This window comes from Heteronotia binoei, chromosome 1 (genome assembly GCF_032191835.1).
Source record: "Heteronotia binoei isolate CCM8104 ecotype False Entrance Well chromosome 1, APGP_CSIRO_Hbin_v1, whole genome shotgun sequence".
Lineage (NCBI taxonomy): Eukaryota > Metazoa > Chordata > Lepidosauria > Squamata > Gekkonidae > Heteronotia > Heteronotia binoei.
The window spans coordinates 121,292,046-121,306,386 of record NC_083223.1 but is presented as its reverse complement, the minus strand read 5'-3'; the positions used below and the strand labels follow the sequence as shown (position 1 = coordinate 121,306,386).

The window sequence follows — 14,341 nt, the reverse complement described above, 5'->3', positions numbered from 1 at the left end:
TAATGCAAATACTAATGATGCATTGTAATATTTTTCTGCTGGCAAACCTTTAAGATGTCCAGTGTAAACAGCCATTTCCCTATTAAACATATATGGTTCTTGCCTTAATAATTGTACTGGCAGCACATAAATGTAAGCAAAATTTAAAAAGGTAGTAGTTGTTGTGTGTTGACATTCACTGAGAAACAGGTTGAAAATAAAATTTAACTTTTGCCATATTTTATGAACTATTTTGCCTGTTCTGCATTCTAGTAGGGTACCATGAATAGACATATCTATGTTAACTAGACAGTATGTGTCCTCTGCAACCAACAGAACAATATTTCAAGTCGGCTGGCATGATGACCCTAAGTGAGAGGTTCACTGCTTATCAGAAGGCTACTGAAGAACATAGCACCCGGCAAAAGAGCCCAGAAATTCACAGGTGTGGTATCCTATTGCTCCGTATGCTACTTGCCTACCTGAACTAACAGATATCCACTCATGTATCAAATGAGATATTATTTCTTAGCAAATTACCCACTTATTTTTCTTTTTAAGTAAATAATAATAATTGAAAGAAGAATGGGGCAGAGGTTCTGATGCAAAGTTTGATATCTACATTGTGTAGTACATACTGAATTGTTACATTTTTTTAGTAATAGAAAATGTTGTGTGAAACATGTACTACTTTTGACATGTTTACATACCATTGTTTTATTCAGTGTAAATGTTAATTGTATATACAGGGGTTATTTTAAATTTCATGTTCAGGAGCCAAAGAACTATGTAAGTCATTCTGTCAACCCAAGGGTGGTTTCTGCTTCTCCAATAACAGCCTCTCATACCACAAGGCAAACTTACTATTGAAGCTGGGAAGCGTTTTCAAAAGCTGTGTGTAATATAGCATGAGGGTCAGCTGTTCACAGAAAGTTCTACTCTTAATTTCTTGTGTGGGCCTAATTAATTCTTTGGATTCTGGCCAAAATTTGCTAAATGGTAAGAAGAGATCGTACAAGCAAATATTATTCTTAAACATGGTTTATAATCATATTGTTGATTGTATTTTTTGAATCAATGAAACATGACAACAAAATTACAGTTTTTCTGAATGCAGTGTTTGTCCATATTTTTACTTGATTGGAGGATTGAAATTTTGCAGTTGCATTTCTTCACTGCACAAATTTTAAGACATCTGGTTTATATTCTACTACAGTTTTTAAAAGTTCACTGAAATGTATAGTTGTTGATATTTTGGTTTTATTTGAATATTTTTGTATTTTGGGGAAATGTGTATTTTAAAAATAATAACGAGGCTTGATTTTTGGATTGCACACTGGTACTTTTCCTTTTGTGTTTCCAGTTCTCCACTTGAGAGAGATGAATATTGGCAGCCATAATGATTACTTTTAAAAATCTTGCATTTAGGAGGATTGACATCTCTCCAAGTGCCCTGAGGAAACACACCCGTTTAGCGGGAGAAGAGAGAGCCTTTAAAGAAGAAACTCAGAAAGTATGTTTGAAATTGGTGCTATTTTAGTCTCAGTTATATAAAAAACAAGTTAATCTGAGATGGTTGTTTTCCTGAGATTTGGTTTTGTGTTTTTATGCCATAGATCATGTTGAGCCTGTTCCATTTCTAATAATTTTTGATGGATGTGGTGGGCCAGTTGTGTGTAGCCTAATCATGCTGTTTTAATAACTTGACATGTAGTGATTAAATACTGTATTCCTTGTTCTTGGCAAATAGAGAAACATACCTAAATATTTCAAATGAATATAAAGAACTGTGAACAGAGCTCACAACCAGTATTTCCCTTATCCCTCTTTCTCTTGCAGCCCCTGCACTTACCCAAAAAGCCACTTTGTTGGGGGACCTTTGGGAATGGTGTAGGATGCAGCCCAGGTGGCTGCAACTACTGGAGGGAAGCCACAAAAACTGTGGAACTCTCTGGTTTTGTATGACTACTGCCAGGGTGGGGTGAGGGTGCTACCCATAGTTAAGTAAGTGGTAGGTCTTCCCTATTGCATTTCAGTCAGACTTCAGGTGCTAAAACAATTTCCTTGAAATGTTTCTGATTCAGGGGGATAAAAAATTAAAGTGTGATGCTGCTGACCTTCGACATGACATCGACCGTCGCAGAAAAGAACGAAGTAAAGAACGAGGAGACTCTAAAGGTTCCAGGGAATCCAGTGGATCAAGAAAGCAAGAGAAAATTCCAAAAGATTACAAGGATTATAAATCTTACAAAGAAGACAGGTAAAGGTTTAACTGCTCTAACTAGGTTTTTAGCTTCTAATTAGACTTTTGTAAATGTAAGCTTAATTGCTTTCAGTTTTCACTGTACAATGGAACATCTAAATTTAAACAATTAAAATTATTTGTTTTACAGCAAAAATGTATTTGTCTTTTACACGGCTTATGGTGGATGAGGACAAAAACTTTGGAATAGCAAGCTAACACTGAAAAAAATGACAAATTAATCTGTCCTATTATCCAGGCTACATCAGGAGGTTGGACTTCAATGCAGTACATTTCTGTAAACAGTTTGTGTAAGAACTTTGGTTCGTTATGCTTGATTCCGCACTTTTTCAACTCATAACACCCAGACTGAGATTTTTTTTTTTACTGATGTATAAGGTTAACATGGGGGAGGGAAGAGAGGTTTTTTTTCTCAAGACAGGGAATGGGTTCTCCTTAAGCAGGTTAGTCTTTAAAAGCAATTTATTCAGTGAATGATTGTAAAAGTTATATCCACCTTTTGGGCTTGATATTAATATATATAAATATGGTCAAATCAATGTCAGAGGTCTTTGCCATGGGGAGTTGAATACAAAGATCATATGCATTGTTTTTGTTGCTCTTCCACTTGTGTGATCATGGATTTATTTGAACTTCTGTTTTATGTTTGCTTTCCTACACTGATGATCATTCATGTATCAGTTGCTGACTAATTCTGGTACCTTGTGCCCATATTGTGAAAGGGCAAGATCAATTTTTTTGCTATTCTTGGTAAGATATGAAAATGAATGAAATAGCATCACTTCAGAAACATTACCTCTAAGGATTCTTTCTTGCATTCCCCCCCCCAATGCAGTTTTGATAGCTAACTAGCTGTTTCTGTTAAGCAACAATTGTTAACGAGCCATAAATTGTTTAAAAAGTTATAGATGGAAGATGAATAGCATAATACTATAAAACTCCACATTAGTATCAAACAAGAGGAGAGGGTAGCCTCTGAGAGTACAGAAAGCAGTTGTATAGGATTCTACAGCAACCAGTATGGTTTCTTATTTTTCAGTAAACAAAAAAGAGAGCAAGACCGTTCTCGATCTTCCTCAACTTCCTCCCCATCTTCCTCTTCATCCAGTTCCCGAGAAGAAAAAGAATGCAAGAAAGAAAGAGATGAAGAGTTTAAACCTCATCATGAACAAAAAGAATACTCTGGTTTTACAGGAGTTGGAAGACCTAGAGGCACATTCGTGAGTTTTTGCTATGCTTTTTCAGCTTTAAAAATTATTACTATAGCTACAAAACTTAAATTTCCAGAAGTTGCTTGTTTTCTATTTGAAAAGTATATGATAGGAAGAAGTTTTTCCTTATTGGAAATGTAAGTTTTCAAGGGTGGAGTGCTCATTATAAAATGCTGTCGTTCCAGCTCTATTTGGATAGGGTATGCTGTCACACAATATTCTGCGTAGTTCTGGGTTTTAAAAAATGACAGGTTTAACTAAACTAAGCAGCCACATTCTTGGCTGTACTTATTCCTTCATTATTTTTTTACACTAATTCATATTTTTTATAGCTTACCTTCTGTGAACTTTTCTGCAGATTTGCTATGTTTTGTGTTCTCTTTTTTTAATGGTAACTGTCAAGAAAAAAATCTGACTTTAAGTCAAAAATAGGCCATTTTTATAACAAACCTTTTCTGGGAGTCTTGAAAATCTGTCTACAGTTAATTCTGAAGTCAATATCAAAGAGTCTGAGGAAGAAGGCCACAGCATTATAACTTCAAAACGGTAACTGCCAGCATGCTGTGGAAGTTCAAAGGTACATTAATGTGCTGGTAGCGTAATTCAAACATTGCTAACATTGGAAGAGGCAAATAAACAAGGCACTCTTGGTTAGATGGCAGAGCATTGCCTTGCAGATACAGTTAAAATGAGGAAGGCAACCTAACTAGTAATGGAGGACTGTGCAATCTGGGCTGTGATGTTCATAGGTAAATAATCTGGAGAATTCCTCTGTTGTATGATACTGGAATGACAGATACATAAATCAGTTGTTCTGTGATACTGGCTACAGCATATCTGCTTCATCAAAGGCGCATGAGCTTTAAACATGGAGAATGATCAAATATATAGAGGTTAAGAACGTGGACTGTAATCTGGGAGAACAGAGTTTGATTCCCTGCTCCACATGCAGCTCCTGGTGTGATCTTGGGTCATTCACAGGTTCTCTCAGAGTTGTTCTCTCAAGAACTCTCTTAGCCCCACCTACCTCACAAGGCATCTATTGTGGGGAGGGGAAGGGAAAGGAAATAGTAAGCCACTCTGAGTGAAAGGCAGGGTATAAATCCCATCTCCTTTTCCTCCTCCTCCCATATATAACATTACAGGAATAAGTAACTTTCACTCAAATTGAACTCAACAAGAAAGGTGGTTGGTTGCTGAATTCCACATAGCTGCAAAGGTAGTAAGTACTGAAAGTATAAACATGAGGAAATTAAAATGATGAGACGATAAACAGTAGACTTCAGTTTCTTGTGTTTTACTTGAAGGATTTTAATGTGTGCTCTCTAGGACAGCTAAAAACCTTCTTGTAGTGTTTTGATTTTATCAAGTATACAAGCTTAACAATACCATTGTAAGCATACACCAATCTTAAGTCTGTTGAAGTCAGTAGGCTTAGAAGGGTATAACTCTGCTTGGACCTGCATTTTTAAGAGTGGAAAGACATAATATACCTAATAGGCAGTGTTTCTGTCTCTCTTCTGCTATCCCTTTAGTACCATAGTACTAAAACACAAGGGTCCCTATACCTTAGTACCATACAACACTGTGTTGTTATTTCTAGTACCTCTGCAGAAGTGTGATTCCCCAAGTTCTACATAGTAGTTGGGCAGAATATCATTTTTCTGTAATCAGTATTGGGCTACAAAGCTGTTGAATGTAACAAGAAAGCAACAAGTTGGTCAAAAGAAGTTGCTCTTGCTAAGTAATGAATCTAGTAATGAATCAGGTCGTCAAAACTGTTTCTCAGAATTAGTTAATGTAATGATGCTGCTCTTATAGCCAATTCGACTCTGAGCAGTGTCAAAATTAGTTAATTAAAAGTAACTGAGTACTATTTTTTTCTTTTTGAAGTTTCTCTTGTATCATAGGCTCTGCTTTCTCCTCCCCTCCTCCTTTAATATTGTAGACCAGCAGACTAACTGCTGGGGTTGATTGCAGACACATAAACCTAGAGTACTAGTAACTCTATAACGTGTATAATTTCTTCATACCTAAAAGCTGGATCCCACAAACAAAGCTTGTGGAGGAATTTGATCTTTTCCTGCCATTTTCTGAGGGTTGGGGGAACCTCATGAACAAAACTCACTATAGAATGGAGGGTTGCAGTGAAGAAGGGGAATTGGGAGAAATTGCTTCTGGAAGGAATTGGGAGAAATTGCTTTCCTCTTTTTACCTCTTCATGTTGTTCACAAGGGTCCCTCTAAGGATTTTGAGGATAAGCAGTAGGCAGTCAGAGGACAGAAAAAGCAGGGTAGGATCTGCTTCTCTAGCTCCTTTTGTAGGCTTCTCTGTGGGATCCCATCATAGCTTGTCTTTAAGTTGTGGTGCCAGGCACAATGGATCTCTGCAAATATTCAATGGATAGTTGAAAGCAGACATACTGCTTTTTGAAAGTGAGTAGACTAGATAAATCTACTGTCCCCCCAACCACAATACATAAGTGCTAGACCAGGGGTGTCAAACATGCGGCCCATGGGCCGAATCAGGCCCCCAGAAGGTTCCTATCAGGCCCCCTAGCAACTGGCTGTCATCTGCTTCCTAATCCCTCTCTCTTGCTTCCTTCTGCATAACAGCTTGTTTTGCAAGGCTTGCTCAATTGCACAGGAGCTACAGAGCAAAACCTATTTTCTCCATTGGCTGAGGCTCCTCCGTTGGGGAGGACAGGGTGGAGACAGAGCTTGCTTTGCCAGGCTCTCTCAATTGCACAGCAGACCTACTGAGTCAAGCGTCTCTTCTTTCTATTGGCTGAGGCTCCTCCCCCTCCTTGTCCCCTGGGGAAGGAAGGAAAAAGCCAGAGCTTCCCTTGCCCAGTTTCATGGATCCTTGGAGAAATACAAAGAAAGCACCTTTAAGACCAATGAGTGCTAATGTTTTAATGGGGTTTTATTTTAGGATTTTTTAAAAAAAATTGTGTTTGTCTGTGTCCTTTATAAAGCTTATATCTGCTACCTAATCTTAAACAAATGCTTATATGGCCCGATCCAACAAATGAGTTTGACACCCCTGTGCTAGACAGTAAATATAGTTGTGTTAAAGTTGCTGCAGAATTCTACACATGGATTCTTGAGCATATTTGTTTCTATGTATGGTGTTAGATGAAGGATTATAACAAAGCATTTTGGTTAATGTAATTCACATTTATAATTTGCTTTGTGTAAATTAATTCAATACATAAATGCTTTGGTCAATCAGTTTCGAATTAGGGGCAGAGGAAGAGCCAGAGGCGTGTTTGCTGGAATAAATACTGGTCCCAGTAACTCAAATACTGCTTTTCAAAAGAGACCGAAGGAGGAGGAATGGGATCCTGAATATACCCCTAAAAGCAAGAAATACTTCTTGGTGGGTGCCATACTGTTATGCATGCATCTTTTCTCAAAGCTTATTGTATACATAATTTAATAGAACCAAAATGTAGAGCTACTTCTGTCATTTTAAAGGAGCTATGCTAACAGCATCAGACCAGACCTTTTAATATCCATCTTAAGAAGAAGAAATTTCTTTTAGACAATTCCTTATCTGTCCTTTTTGAAAGGAAGAGATGTCAGATACTGGCTGCAATAAAAAAAAAATGTAAATAATGCCTTTGCCCAACATATTTCCATCTAATCTTCAATTGAGGAGCTTTGTGTTGCTTTAGAGCTCTGTGTGAAATAAATTGTAGAGATTGAAGGTATCCTAATTGCATAAGTAACTTTAAATAATGCTGGTTGTAACCTTTGAAATTTTCTTATATTGCTGCTACGCATAGTATTGTCATTATTTAGAGTTATCAAGGGCTCTTCAAATTTGAAAGGCTGTGGAAGAAAGAAGAGTTTCACCCTATCTTGCTCCTTTACTTTCCCATCTGTCATTGAGCTGATCTCTGTAAGGGACATACTTTGTTTTTCAAATCTCACTCTGCAACTTATTTTTGTAAAACAAATATTGGTTTTAGGCTTTGAAGAAAGAATGCTTTTCTTGTTCCTAAATGAGAACCTGTGTGATTTAGTTCACGCCTCAGTATTAGCAGTGCAGCACTTTGTCTCATAGCAATGAATGGCAAAGGGGTTCTCTCAAGGTTTGGTTTGCTGACTGTCTGTATCTCAGTATTTGGAGAGAGAATTACTCTTGCCTTCTCTCGGCTTGCTCCAGATGCAGCTCACTGGTTTTGAGAACAAAGTCAGTTTGTACCTGTAGCAGTGCCTTGAATTCTCTTACTTGTATATGCTAGACCAGGGGTGGCTAAACTTGCTTAATATAAGAGCCACGGAGGATAAACAGCAGATGTTTGAGAGCCATAAGACATGAACAAGACGGAAGGTAAATAGATGGGGAAAGGGAAGAGGACGAAGAGGTGGAAAGAAAGCAACTTTAAATGCATTCTTCAAGCCAGTGGGGTCTTCAAGAGTCACACAATATGTGTGAAAGGAGCTACATGTGGCTCCCAAGCTGCTGTTTGGCCACCCCTGTGCTAGACTGTGATTGGTACTTTAAGTCACTTGGCAGATTTTCTTACATGAAAATCAAAGGATGTATGTGTCTTTTGACTATATTTTCCTCTAGGGAAAATCTACTAAGTTTCTTGTCAGAAAAAATTGATACATTCAACATTTTTCAACTCAGTATTTATAATCCACATACTAGTACTTGTAATCCAACGTTGATGTAATCCAGTGTTTTAGAGATAGATCAGTTAAACAGATCTCCAGCAATACAAACAAAAAATTAGGAATAAGCTACAGAGCAGTATAATTGTCTCTCCCATTAAATTAGTGATTAATTAGAGATGGGCGTTTAACTCTGTGTTAGAGAACATGCTTCTGTTACCAATTAAGGGATACCAGGTAGCAGAACTGGAAGATGCTTCTGCTTGAGTCAAGGAATAACTTTTGTCCTTTAGTATATATAGCATTAGGCTTGATGGGCCTAGAGGCCTGACTAAGAGTAAGGTAGCTTTGTGTGTGTGTGTGTATTGCAGAATACTGACAACTAATGACTCAGTTATGATTAGGAGACTGAGTAGTTTGATATGCTTCTTTGAATGCTGCTCCTAATAAAGCATGTTAGTGCTTTAATTTTCTTTATTCACTCCATATTTGTTTTAGCATGATGATAGAGATGATGGTGTGGATTACTGGGCCAAAAGAGGAAGAGGCCGGGGCACTTTCCAGCGTGGCAGAGGAAGATTTAACTTCAAAAAATCAGGTAGCAGTCCAAAGTGGACTCATGACAAATACCAAGGGGATGGGCTTGTGGAAGAAGAAGAAGAAACAATGGAAAATGAAGATAAAGAGAGACGCAAAGAAGAAAAGGTAGGCAGTTCTTATTTCTCAATTCTGCTACATTTCTTGCTTATGAAATGTAACATTCTTACCTGAATTTCAAATGGTTTAAAATTCTGCAATAATATAGTGCAAATATTCTACATCTTTTGCACAGGAATAACTTTGAAGACCTGTTCCAACTGAAAGTTTATGCACCATCCACGCAGCATTTTTAATATGACTATTTGTCGTCAAATGAATGTAAGCATTTTACTTAAAATTTTACCATTGGAAAGTAGTTTAGGTTTTTGTTTTAATTCTTTAGTGATTCACTAAATAGTAGCTGTTACTTGATTATACAGAGGCAAGTAGAAAAATACAATACTATTTGTCATTATCAGTTTTTAAAAATATTTACTGTTTGTATAAGCAGTGTAATTTTGCATTGTCCAAAAGATATGGTTGAAACCTTGAGAACTGTACTTCTTTGCCCCTCCACAACTGTGTTTTATTCTGAAGTAAACCTTAGGTCTGCACATCTAAATCTTGAGGCAGCATTTTTAAAAAATAAATCAGTACTAAATCTAAAGTGTATGCTGGAGTTAGTATTTTCCTTAGTTTTTTGTTTGTGTGTGGCTTACATTTAAATTGTAGTGTAATTGCTTGGTCTGATTTGGGGTGGGATATTGATATTTCAGTTAACGGTGACTCAGCCACTTAATCTTGTCAACATGTGAATAGTACTGAAAAGCTAATGGGTTGCACTCTGGTTTCACAAAAATGATTGTGAATCAAGTTTGAAAACTATAGCATATCCTGTTTTCTGAAGAATGAGTGTAAGTAGGAGGTATATGCAAGTTGGTGTTGGGGTTTTATTAATTATTTCATACATTCACATTTCTAGACCACGATGGGAGTTATCTTCTGAACAGATCTAGATCTGACAAGTAGAGCTGTAGCTTAACAGGTGCCACGTTTCTCCGTCCACATACCCTTACTGCTAATGGGGAAATGCCTCAACTGTTTGTGCAACAGCACTAAACGTAGCTTCACCTTCTGCTCACTCTTTTCTAAAAGAAGATTTGTCCTACATTCCCAATGCACGTACCTTTAGGCGTACGACTGAAAGAGGTAAATGGTAGTGAAAAGTTACCTTTAACACAAGCATGCTTCAGTATGTTTCAGAATTTACATGCATAATATAGTCTTCTGTAAAACACTAGATATCCATTTATAACATTTAAACAGAGTGTATAATGATCGTGAAATGGCATTAATTACTGCAGGAACATTAGAAGAAGACTCATTTGGCTTCTGGTGAAAGTGTCGGACAGGAAGCACATGGCAATATTGATCCAGCTACTATGTGTATAAGTATTTCCCAAATTGTAAAATTATTTCTTTGTTTTTCTGTGGGTTTTCTTTAGTAAATAACTGGTCAAAAATGGGATATCTCCATCATGTTTTCAGTCTGCAGTGGAATAAAGATGTGAAAATTCTAAAATGACATTAGACTGTTATTACATATCACAGAAACATAATAACTGTATGTTGATGTCTAAGCTATAGATAATCTGGGAAGTAAGCTTAATTCGGTTTTGTTTATCAAAATCACATAGTCAAACAGTAAACTGGATGAAGCCCAGATAAATGCCAACTTAAAATGTGAAAAAACTTTACCAGTCCTTTTGGTTACTTGTACTGCTAGAATGCTTTGAGGCCATATTCACTATGATCTGCTGTACATATGCAGCAGGTAGTAAAATATTAAGCTGGTAAATGTACCATCACAGGCTGTAGCCATGGATAGTTACATTTGAATGTTTTCCCATGTAAAAGTCCCTAACAATTTAAGGAAATGATTATACGTGTCTTCATGTGTGGTGGTGTTCCTTGTAAGTGGAAAACTGAGTTTCGATGTCTGGAAAATTTTAGGCTGAAGTAGTACAATCCACTCAGCGTCTTGTTGTCTCAGTACTACCTGCTGTAAGTATAGGCTAGGCTTCGGCGCCAAAATACAAGACAATGCAATTTCAAAAAAAGTGTTAAATATGCATCACTATCATTATCAGTATTGAAAAGAAGGGAGAGGCAGTGTGCGTGCAGGAGACTGCTTTACGCCACGTTTACTGGTCCATTGAGGCCAGTAATAGCATAGTTATTTTTTATCCCTGCTGTCTCAGATCCGTTCAACTTGAGATGCCATTTATGAAGACCTAATGGCACCTGCTAAGCAAGTGTCCTGTCACTGAGATCTGCATCCTCCCTTCCTGTCTTAAAGATTTATGAAGTAAATCGATACTGAGTAACAATAAATGCAAGCATTACTGGATAACTGGTGGTACAAAAAACCTGATTCATCATGTGTTAGTCAACAGCAATATTATTAGTGGATAGTCAGAACTCACAAATGAATTGGGGGCATGGCACCATCTACATACATTGCTAAAGCTCAATAATCAATAAGGCAGATGGCTGCATTGCAATAAGGCAATGAATAACAAGGCAGATGGTCATGTTCATCATTAGGTGAGCAGTGACATGATGGGACAGGACTTCTAAAAGAAGGCAGAAGATAAACTGCAGTGCTTAGCAAAACTCCAGAAGGTATTCTGTCATTTCTCTTGGGGGCATAAAAGGGAGAGAACCAAATGCAACAGAATGGGAAGAGGGTGAATGCTATCCTCATTGGTATATTGTGTGCTGTCACATGGACCTGGTTAGCAAGTTGATGAAGCAACGAAGAATGACGAACTTGCCACACTTGAACTCCATGGGTAAAGACAGTGCATTTTGAGAGAAGTGATTAATTCATACTTTATGGAATTTCTATCCTGCCTGCCAAAGCAGGCTCAGGGAGGGTTATAAACAAAATATAATACAACATATCATTAAAACATTAGAATATAAAATTTAAAAGTTCTTAATATAAAACCATATGCATAAGCAGTTTAAAACAGCAAGATGGCCATAACTCCTGAATATTTTAATTTCAATTCAATTCAGATCATTCATGGGCAGTTAGAGAATGTCAGGGCCAAATGCAGCAGGAGGGGCCAATCTATAAAGGGTCCGTAGCCTTAGCTAAAAGCCTGGTGGAAGAGCTCTGTCCTACAGGCCCTGCGATACTGTAGTAGGTCCTGCAGGGCCCTGATCTCTATGGGGAGCTGATTCTGCCAGGGCCAAAAAAGCCCTTGCCCATGTCAAGGCCAAACAGACCTCTTGGGCTGGGGACTGCCAGCTGACATTGAACAGCTAATCTTAAGGCTCTTCGTGGGACATACAGGGAGAGGAGGTCCTGCAGGTATGTTGGTCCCTGGCTATTAAAACCAAAACCTTGAACCTGATTTGGAACTCTATTGAGAGCCAGTTTAGTCTGCAGAGGACCGGCTGAATATGTGTCCATAAAGGCATCATGGATAGTAAGCATGCAGCTGCGTTCTGCAACTTCCAAATCGTGGAAGGGTAGGCCCGTGTAGAGCTTACGAAGCACATATATAAAGTCCAGAATTAATTCCTGGCATGTCAGGCACACATCTTGGGTGTGGGATGCAAGTATGTGATTGAATGATATGGGTTTGTGCTTACTTGTAGCTTGATGTTACAGCATCAAAAATAATAAATACAGGAACACTACAATTCTATTGTACTGATATCAGTCTGATTATGGTTTACATTTGTCTTAAAGTCAGTTTTTTGCCTCATCACATTTTTTTCTGTAAACATCTCTAAGAAACCTTTTGGTCCCACAAAGATTTTTGCCTGGTATTCCCTTCACCTGATCATTCTAGCATCCCATTTACGTTTCTTTCAGGGGGGCGGGGTGTCACTTCTCTATCTGCATGTGACTATTTACTTCATTTATACCTGTCTTTCTCCTAATGGGGACCTAAGGCCACTTACATCCTCTCCACTTCGTCATCGCAACAACCCTGTAAGGTAGGTTAGGTTGAGATTATTGACTGGCCCAAGGTTGCCCAGCAACTGCCATGGCCAAGAGGATTTGAACCTGGGTCTTCCACATCCTACTCCAAAACTTAACCACACTATGACATGCTATACACACCTTCTAGGGACTATAGCTTTGAATGTACCGACAATGTTTTCTCCCTGTTTGTATCTGTGGTCAAGCCGCTGACATATTTTTAAGCACTGAATGCTATAGAGAGCAGGAGAATCCTGGTTCTGAAGAAACAGACTAAAGGCTTAACATGTCTTTGCTCCGTGAGTCATTTTAAGAGAAGTAAGCACAAGGACTCAAAATAAGAATGACCTGCATTTTTTCTTTTTAAAAAAGACTACTTGCATTTTAAACACTGTTTATTCTAGCTTTTATTTTAGTGAGTTGGAGCGCACCACTAATTATTTCTATACATGACCAGCTCGAAAAAATATTAATAAAAACAACTCAGGTACAATACCAAGACCAGCAAAAAAGGCTTATATGTGCCATTATGTCCAGCAGTTCTTGTATTAATTTAACATTACAAGTAGGCTTCCCAACCCTCCTGCCCTGGCGGGGGACCCCAGGATTTCCACCCTCTTCCCCTGCTCCCCAAAAAAACGGAAGCGGGGGGAGGGGGGGAAACGGCGGCGGGGAGCATGGCGAGCTGCCCGATCCTGGGCGCCGCGCTGCTGCCGCCCCCTCCCTGCCCACCGCAGCTGCTCCTCCGAGATGGGCCCAGGCTAAGCCCATATCGGAGGAGCAGGCAAAACCAGAGAAGGGGAGGGCGAGGCAGGCCAGGAGCATGGCAAGCCGCGAATCCGGGCCCTTCTAGGACCCGGACTTGCGGCTCGCCATGCCCCCGGCCCGCCTCCACCCCCCCTCCGCTTCTACCCGAGGCTGCCGCGCTGCCTCTTTGCTTGCCGTGGCTGCTCCTCCGAGATGGGCTCAGTGAGCCCATCTCGGAGGAGCAGCCACGGCAAGCGGAGAAGAGGCCGCTGCCGCCTCTTCTCCGCTCGCCGGGGCTGCTCTTCCGAGATGGGCTCAGGCTGAGCCCATCTCGGAGAAGCAGCCATGGCGAGCGGAGAAGAGGTGGCAGCGGTGCGGCAGCTCACCACGCTCCCCGGCGCCGTTTCCCCTCTCCCCCCTAGCTCCACCCCAGTGTCTCCTGGCTCCACCCCCAAAGTCCCCAGATATTTCTGGGGTTGGACTTGGCAACCCTAATTACAAGTGGGATCACTCTTCCCGATGAAAAATTTGCATTTGAAGAAGTGTATAGCAATTAATGGAAGCTGCCAGAATAAAAGAGCCCCGTGACGCAGCATGGTAAAGCTGCAGTACTGCAGTCGGAGCCCTTTGCTCACGACCTGAGTTCGATCCCAGCGGAAGCTGGTTCAGGTAGCCAGCTCCAGGTTGAATCAGCCTTCCATTCTTCCAAGGTCGGTAAAATGAGTACCCAGCTTGCTGGGGGAAAGTGTAGATAACTGGGGAAGGCAATGGCAAACCACCCCGTAAAAAATCTGCCGTGAAAACGCTGTGAAAGCAACGTCACTTCTGAGTCGAAAACGACTGGTTCTAGGGGGCTTTTTTTTTTTTACATGCCGAAATAAACCCTGTTAGTCTTTAAGATGTCATTGCACTTCAGTTTTGCGTTACTACA

General features: G+C 39.5%; 1 protein-coding gene across 9 annotated transcripts in view; it reads left to right on the top strand.

Moving 5' to 3' along the window:
* BCLAF1 (BCL2 associated transcription factor 1) overlaps positions 1 to 10,245 on the top strand; it is a 33,150-nt gene extending 22,905 nt beyond the window's left edge. The window contains exons 7-14 of one of the 9 annotated variants that reach the window (XR_009555448.1): positions 316 to 424; positions 1,408 to 1,492; positions 2,064 to 2,239; positions 3,282 to 3,462; positions 6,688 to 6,834; positions 8,580 to 8,786; positions 8,914 to 8,999; positions 9,643 to 10,245. Coding sequence is in view for 5 of the 9 variants with exons in the window: in XM_060239950.1 (XP_060095933.1) it covers positions 316 to 424; positions 1,408 to 1,492; positions 2,064 to 2,239; positions 3,282 to 3,462; positions 6,688 to 6,834; positions 8,580 to 8,786; positions 8,914 to 8,919 (911 nt within the window). In the remaining 4 variants the exon portion in view is untranslated. Of the gene's footprint in view, positions 1 to 315; positions 425 to 1,407; positions 1,493 to 2,063; positions 2,240 to 2,372; positions 2,533 to 3,281; positions 3,463 to 6,687; positions 6,835 to 8,579; positions 8,787 to 8,913 lie in introns of those variants that run through there. The other 8 variants (XM_060239950.1, XM_060239967.1, XM_060239959.1 and 5 more) reach the window with 8 other exon arrangements.
* Positions 10,246 to 14,341: the final 4,096 nt, after the last annotated feature.